This window comes from Aegilops tauschii, chromosome 2, assembly GCF_002575655.3.
Source record: "Aegilops tauschii subsp. strangulata cultivar AL8/78 chromosome 2, Aet v6.0, whole genome shotgun sequence".
Lineage (NCBI taxonomy): Eukaryota > Viridiplantae > Streptophyta > Magnoliopsida > Poales > Poaceae > Aegilops > Aegilops tauschii.
In genome coordinates this window covers 601,395,176-601,403,540 of record NC_053036.3, presented here as the reverse complement: position 1 = coordinate 601,403,540, position 8,365 = coordinate 601,395,176, and the positions used below count along the sequence as shown (strand labels likewise).

Here is an 8,365-nt window from a genome sequence, read left to right as displayed (position 1 = left end):
CCCAGGAGGTGTCTGTTGGGGAAGAGGTGTCTCCCCAACACACCCCTTTACCATGTATATAAGTGGGTCTCCCACGTTGCAATGGAACTAATTGATCATTTGGACTCTTCATGTGTCTCTTTTACTTTCACTCTATAATATTTTTAACACGTACTCCCTTCGTCCGAAAAAGTTTGTCCCTTTGAGCGACAAGCTTGGGACAAGTTTTTTCGGACAAAAGGGAGTAACAATCAGCCACCCCTCGTGTGATACAGAAATAAGTATATGTCGGCCATCTACCTAGAGCCAGGGCTCCGCCTCCTCCTCCTTCTTCAAGAACGAAAGTTAGGATTCGTGCCTCTCACCGGCCCCGGCGCAGGTCCGCCTCGTCTCCGGTGGCCCTAGGGCCATGGAGGCGCGGTGGATCCTGGCAAGGGCCGGCGGGAGGGCTCCGTTAAAGTTTTTTTCAATCTTGTTAGGGTTTGTGTCCTACTCAGGAAGGCGAGACGGCGGCGGCTCCCTGAAGATGGAACAAATGTCTCCCCACTTAGCCCGCGTTCCGGCGGTGCGTCTAGCATCGTTGGTGGGCGTGTGGAGGTGTGTCTCCGGCAGATCTATCTTTGGTCGATTTGCTCGGATCTCGTCATTGTTCGTCTGCGTTCGTGCGTCTTCGGTTTGGATCCTTCCGATCTACGTTATTTTTCATCGGCGGCGGTTGCTGTTCTGGGGTGCTGGTCCTATGGAGCCTTAGCATGACGACTTCCCAACTGTCTACTACAACAAGTTGTGTCCGGCTCCGGTGATGGAGGGGCGATGACGGCGGCGCGCCTTCGGCTCACTTCGGTGCTCGTAGTTGTCGCTAGATGGTCTACGAATCTGGATGTAATTTTTATTTCTGCTGTTCGTTGTACTGCCATGATTGAAGATAAATAGATTAGAAGTTTTTTCGCAAAAAAACCCTGCATAGATACTACAACTCGTTCAATCTATGATCAATTTTTCACACAGTATGAACAAAACTGCCCCAGCGAAAAATTTGCGTTCGTAGTTTGTCTTTTTACTAGCGGTTTATTATAACCCCCCCCCCCCCACCCCCACCCACACACACACACACCCACACACACACACCCACCCACGCGCGCGCGTGAATAATTCCATTACCAATTGAACCATATATCCTAATTTGGTTCCTCGATGCCATACCATAATCACACCTCACATCGACCTCATGGCATTCCACTAACTAGAGTTTTGCAGATGTGAAAATTCCAAGAAATTACCATAAATTATACTCGCAAGGGCATGAGATAAATCACACACACGGAATCATATTTTATTGTCAGTCCTCTAGCAAAGACTGAAAACTGATCAACTATCGATGCTCTTCAGTTTTTCAGCCAATCAAAAATAATACTCCATTGTCCTGATCATTTAAATTAAGATGCACCCTACCATTTTTTTATGGTAGCAGTTTTATCAGATGAAGACGGAAAAATAATTATTCTATTTTTATGTTTTACATCATTTTTTTTAACCAGCTAAAATAAGATGCACTCTACCTGGTGTGGTCATATTTTATTTTAAAATAATTTACACGCACCTTGCTCATCACTGATTTTATTTTTATTTTCTAACTAGCACCGTGTTAAGTTGTACGAAGATTGGTAGCAAAAACCGTTTTGGGGGATCATAGCATCACACTAGCTGAGATTCCCCACACACCCTACCCAATCCCAATATTAGAACAAGTATAAATTTTGACACTCCTGAAGAATTCTATTCCATCGCTCCAGTGTAGTGTGCCAGAGGAAGTGGACGACTGGGAAAAGGTAAACCTGTGCATCGCCTCCAAGCAAATGTGGAAAATTTAATTTAATGACACATCAGCCAGGCCCTGTCGCCGTATGTGGAAAATTCAAATCTGGCCAGGAGGCACATCACGTCTTGAGATCTCCACCCAAACGGAGGCCCATGTACAAATCTAGCACCTGTGTATTACCAGTTAATAGCTAGCGTACATGCATTGCAAATACAGGGTGCACACATCACATCGTCTCAACACATGGCCTAGATAAAGGCCTGCAGGTCGCGCGGCCTCCAAATGGCCTCACTCCCTGGTGGGTGGTTTCATGACTATTACTTTACAAAGTGATCTACTCAAGAAGCATAGTTTGACTTTAACAAGCCATTATTTGATGAGATTTTGGTTAGCTAATGTACCCAACTTGGCGCCCTGGGGGCTGAGAGATCTACTTGCATCTTGGGCAGGCAATGGCAAGTGCTGCCACAGCGTCGGGCGTCGGCATCCTTGCTGGCTCCGAGTACGGCCTACTCTTATGCCACAGCTGATCCAAGAGGACCAAGTCGAAACAAGCACTTTCGATCCATACTCTTAAGAAAAAGGAATGCAATCCCACCGACCAAACATACGAACCCGAATTACAAGCAAGCGTTAGCCCCACGACCGTAAAACAAATCACCAAAAGAATAATCTTTCAGGATCACTGTCGATTTCAGCATCAACTCTACTCTTCTGCTATCTAAACTAAACTACAGAAAATGCACCAGCGCAAATCCCACTAAAAAAGAGAAGGAGCATTGTAACCAGAGACAACAGCATGCATGCTCCTTACTCGAGTTAGACAACAGAGAGCAAAAAATGCCACAGGTGGCAGCAGCAGGACAACATGAGTCCATTCTTCTGCTTACAAATGCAAGCAAGCAAGCAGACAGCAAAAAACAACCACACGACAGCCCCCGCTAGCAGCAGGCAGGCCAATTCTTCATTCTTGTCTGTGGTTCCAAAACAGGACTGGTACCAAAACAAGAGCAAAATAAGCCAACCGACACACACAACACTGTCCATCAAGAGCTCGCATCGCAGGAGTCTCTAGCTTGCGCTAACCTGAAAAAACACAAATTTGACCTGAGAAAACACAAATTTGATGAGGTAACAAATAACAGATCCCTAGAATACATATCTCCATACTTCTAAGCACACCAAAGCAAAAAAAATATTCACTCAAGGAAAAATTCTAAAATGTAACCAAGTTGCTCAACATACAACCAAACTGATAGGAAATGACAACAATTACCTCAGTCACCCAGATAATTTTCTCCAATGAAGACAATCAGAGCCTTTAACTTGGTTTCCAGTTCTAAATTCACCTTCCTCCACTCACGAATAACAAACTTTCCGGCTGGTACTTCACCCATGCTGCTAATACCAAACAATTCAACATCAACTAGAGTAACAGTCATTCAACGCACAAACAAACATTTTCACAACATATTATAAAATTTACCTGGGAGTCTTCGATTTAAACGTGTCACACCACAAGTTAATTTCTTCAATGCTTAACGATGCTGGAACAAGGACTGAATAACCCCACCGCCGTAGAAACGGAGTTGTATCAGGAAGAAATCTCATAACAAGTGAATATTGGCACTGCAAGTTTTCAAAAAGACACAAGTTCATAGATTGAAAAGACATCAACAGTAAAGTACAATGTGTTCAACATTACCTCACGTTCAACACGATCTTTTGACTCAAAAGCTGCCTTGTGATCTTTTTCGAAAGATTTATACTTATCCCAAAACAAGAGTTCATCAGCAACATACTTCACAGACGTGTCATTAGTGTCAATAAGGAACATGGGATAAGTATATGGCTTCTCTCTGACCATAAGCCCAATCACCACAGATGAGTACCGTATCAAAGACAAGCACTTCATGATGTTTTTGTAGGCACTTTCGCTGTAAACATACTTGCCATCAGCACCTCTTTCCTTCAATAATCCATATACTTGCCGGAGTTTGTCATCCATTGCAATTGAGCTACACTTGTACTGGGCCTTTCGTTTGTGTATTGTCATTTCTTTAAACAAATCAACCAAAGTGTGATGAGGTTCAGCCGGTTTGATGACATTTGGTCTCTCAACCCTAAAGTTTGCTTCCATGAGAGCCTCTATTACCATCAGCCGTAGATGGCACACACATTTGCACAACTTATTCCAATTTTTAGCAAGCGAGTCATAGACAAGACCGGTTGATTGACATTGCTTAACTTTCTTTGTTGTGATGGTGCTAAAGATGATTGTCTTGAAAACTTCAGACCGCGGCGCTTCACCCAAGAGTAAAAGAAAGAAGTGGACGGCTGCCACAGATTCTTCATCCGGTTCCATGGTATCCTCATCCATGGTAATAGCATTCTGATAAACAGCATCGAGAACATCAACCCCCGCCTCCATTGAATCACTTCCAAATTTTGTATGTTCCCTGCAGCCAAACCCAAAACCTCTCACGAACTTGTTAAAGAAAGGAGTACCATTTGTGTGGACAAGCCAAAGCAATCCTTTGATGTTCTCAAGCAAGCTTTAATTGAGGCCCCTGTGTTGGTTCTCCCTGATTTCAGTAAAAGATTTGTGCATTTGGATCAATACCTATTCGGTGGATCTTTTTTTTCTCTGCCAGGAACCAGATTTGAACTGGTGACACGAGGATTTTCAGTCCTCTGCTCTACCAACTGAGCTATCCTGACCTTTTCTTGTGCATCATCCTAGTAGAGTATTTGTATCTATGTCAATTAAAAGGACTAAAAATTAATTAAAGTATTTCAAATTTAAAATTTGAAAATGGGGGGGTAGTCCTATGCATTGTGCATGGTTTACTTAAATATGACCTTGAACTAGCTTTTTGCAACACAAACCACTATCTTTACTTTCCTTTAGCAATAGTATCTAACTATCAATTCATTAAGAATATGGCACATGAAATAAAGTATATCCAAAGGATTCAAACAAAAAAAATTCTGGACGTACACAACTGAATATGTTGAATGTTGTCTAGACATCACAAATGTCCAAATATGTCCCAAATCTACCACAATAGCTGGTTCATCCGAGAAGTAGCACCATTTTGCAGATTTGAACAAAACTAGAAGCGCATACACTCTCCAAGCCAAAACGTAACCAGAACAGTTCTGTCGGAGAAACTCCAAGAAACGTCCTTTCTTCCTAGCATCCCACACACGTATTACATGATATGTATTCTGCAAAGTAAAGAATAATAGTCATAAGGATAGATGCACAGCATGTGGAACCATCAGAAGTAACATCAGGTTGTCACCAAACATAAATGACATAACCAACCAAACTACAAACACACAGAACAGAAACTAGAACATGATACAAGAAACTCACTTTCATATTTTTATCAAGATAGGAAGTTACTGGAGTTCCATCATGCTTCTCCTCAGGGATAAGCTTCCCACCAACCACAATCTCTGGCCTAATATTGCACTTCTTGTTGCTCTCCAATGAGTGAGGAGAAATAGATAGATGATACTGATGAAGTTGACCGTAAAGATTCTCAAACTGCTGTTGAGTTGCATTTGCTGGCAGATAGTCCTTTGAAAGATAATCTTCAATAAACTTTTCTCGATTCAATCCAGCTGGAGCAGTCACCCAATCAGGAGGTCTCTTTTCTGCATTGTATCCATAAGGAAACACGGGTATGTCCTGATCATAGGCGAGTGCAATAACATCAGGAATTTTCAAAAGCACACAACAAAGACACAATTGAATTTTCAAAAGCACGCAACAAAGACACAATCTTAAATTTAGATTACTTCACATGATGACTGCACCAAGTGCGCCACTTTTTCCCTAGCCAAAGCCTTCGCAGCTTCCTTTGCCTTGTCTGCTTTTTCTTTGAGATACTAGGAAACAAATATACAACAAAGATTAGCAGGTTTTACACACACATTCAACAATTTGAAATAACAACAATGAACCAAGATATATGACGAACCTCAGGTTTCAGAAGCACAGGATAAAACAGAACAGGATAAAATCATCAGTTGAAATGAACCAAGATATATAAACTGCAACAGACCAAGAGCACATGATAGATAAATCATCATTCCACGGATGAAGATGGCAATTGATACCTGTGCTATGGAGCCGAGAACCATGGTGAGATCATTGAGCACCTCTTATCTGAAGAAGCAACGCCAGCACTTATCTGAAGAACCATGGCGAGAATCATCATTCCAGGGCTTCTTCCATGCCACTTATCTGAAGAAGCAACACCAGCACTTACAGGACAAAGAAAAGAGACAGAGCACAAGGGAACAGAGACAGAACCATGGTGGTCAGCAAGCAAGCACGCACGCACCTCTCCTGCATCCATCCCAATGCACTGGGTGTCAATGGCGCCCGCGAGCTCCATCCCCCTCGTTCCCGATCCCCACTCTCCCTCTCCCCGAGCGCGTCGCCCCTGCAGCCTCCCGTCGCCCGCCTCCGTTCGGCTCCCTCGCTGCGGCCTTGCCGGATGTCGGCGACCTCGAGCGCCGCCCTCCTCCCTTCCGCGCCGTGCCTCCCCGCGCTACCACCGGAGGGGCCAACTCCGGCGGCCCCGGCGCCCGCGCCAAGCCGCCGTCAGGTCCCGCGTCGCCATCCAAGACCCCGCCGGCCTTCCCTGCTTCTATTGCGCGGGAACGACGCATCGAGCGCCCGCCTACAGCCAAGCCGCCAAGGCCCTGCTCTGCCGTCCGCCACTCCGTCGACCCTGCCTCCATGGCCTTGCTGCCGCTGCCATCCCTCAACTCCTTCTCCAGCGAGCCCCGTGGCCGGTCTGCATCGCCCTTGCCGGACTCCATCCTTGCTCCACCGCCACCACGCTCGACCCCAAGACATGAGGTTGTTGGTGGTGGTCCGGATCCAGCGCCTCCGGGCTCGCTGACGCCGGTTCTAACACAGCCGGAGCAGAGCGCGGCGGTAGCTGGGGAAATCGAACATTTTTATGACGAAGGGGGGAGCTTGGGGAGGCAGGCGAGTGGCAGATGCGGCGGTGGAGCAGGAGGCAGCTGCAGCAGGGGAGCGGGGAGCGGGGGAGCTGCGGCGGCGGGGACAGGGCAGCTGCGGCGGCGTGGAGGAGCGAAGCTACGGCGGCGGGGAGCAGCGGAGCTGGGGATTCTGTCGGAGGAGCAAGACGAGGAGCGCGGGTTCGGTCGGGAGAAACTGAAGGGCTTTTTTGCAAAACTGCCCTCGCGACATGTTTTTCGGGACGGAGGGAACCTGTCGTGCTAGAGCTCCGCGTCGGCAGCTCCAGGACGTACGTACGTACAACCTGCAACACGGCATCGCCTACAGTCGCGGTGGAGGCGTCCGGGCGTATCAAATATACTACTCCTACTTACAACCTCGGCCATGCCAGCAAAGCAATCACGGCATCGCGTCGCCATTGCGCACACCGGTCCTTCTGTCCCGCATTTGCAACCCGCATCCAGCCACCGTCGAGTCGGGTAGCCGCTCCCGCGCGTGTCAGGTCGTGGCGCTGCAGCAGCCCATCTGGTGCGCCGTGCAGCACAAGCTCCAGTTCGCGCTCTTGGACTGCGGCCCGGTCACGCCGTCCGTGGCGGGCTCCCTTGCACCTCAGCCTCTGCCCGTCGCGACCAGGATGCGCCTCCTGGTCGCGGCCGGGTCCAGGTGGCACGCTCGCCGCTGACCAGGGAGAAGATATGCACCGTCCGGCCGTAGTTGTCCTTGATGCCGCGCCCGGACACCCAGGGGAACTGCAATGCGGCGGGCACGTCCATCAGCGGCGTCTCCACCTTGTGCAGGGTTCTTGAGCACGCTGCTCTGCTGCGACGTACGGTCACCTTGGCGCAAACCTCCAGCTTCCTCTTGCACCGGCCGCGGCGGTGTACTCTGACTTGTCCCACTCATTGCGCACGCTGTCGGGTGTCTTGATGCAAGCCGCTGCCACTGAGCCTGAGCGTGAGCACGAAGCCGCCATACTCGTAGAGCTGGTTCATTGACCGTCGATGGACATGTAGTCCCTGACCTGACCGTGAAGTAGTTCTGCGCCGTGTCCTCGATCACCGCGACCGCGATAAAGGTCCTTGTCGGCGAGGCTAGTCGGGAGGGACGCGCGCGTCGGTGTGAAGTGTGATGGATGGTCTGGACCACACGCCGTCGTCGACTGGCCGCTTGGCGCTTGCCTGCTCTGCTTCTACTCACCTACTCAAGTCTCAAGGACACACACCATGGACGCAACCACCGAAGAAACCGGGTCGGGCTCTCCTGCTGCTGGGCCAATCACGAGCGAACAGCTGTCCTGGTGGACCCCACAACTACAAACAACTTTTCATTCTATATAATTTTATTTACTCCTGCATACTAGTAGTAGTACATTTTGCCTTGCCTTATCCCCATGCCTACGTGCGATAGGATTCCGACGCGGTGAGGTTCGTCGCCTCGGACCGTACGTGGCCAGCGGCAAGATGGAAGCAGTCGTTGATAAGATGGAAGCAGCCGTTTTGATTGAATGAAAAATAGGGAAGAATGGAGTTTGCCTCGAGCCCGCATCTTCAACTTTTGAC

The 8,365-nt window shown here is 48.1% G+C and overlaps 1 protein-coding gene and 1 non-coding gene across 2 annotated transcripts; both read right to left on the bottom strand.

Moving 5' to 3' along the window:
• Window positions 1-2,431: 2,431 nt before the first annotated feature.
• LOC109754634 (uncharacterized) lies at window positions 2,432-6,640 on the bottom strand. Its single transcript, XM_020313552.4, has 8 exons — window positions 6,371-6,640; window positions 5,609-5,698; window positions 5,181-5,498; window positions 4,800-5,029; window positions 3,504-4,257; window positions 3,285-3,427; window positions 3,075-3,196; window positions 2,432-2,884 (listed from the first exon to the last, which is right to left on the bottom strand). The coding sequence occupies exons 1-7, from the start codon at window positions 6,638-6,640 to the stop codon at window positions 3,076-3,078; spliced, it is 1,926 nt and encodes a 641-aa protein (XP_020169141.3). The 3' UTR covers window positions 2,432-2,884; window position 3,075.
• TRNAF-GAA (transfer RNA phenylalanine (anticodon GAA)) lies at window positions 4,447-4,519 on the bottom strand. Its single transcript has one exon. It is a non-coding gene; the product is annotated as a tRNA-Phe (tRNA).
• Window positions 6,641-8,365: the final 1,725 nt, after the last annotated feature.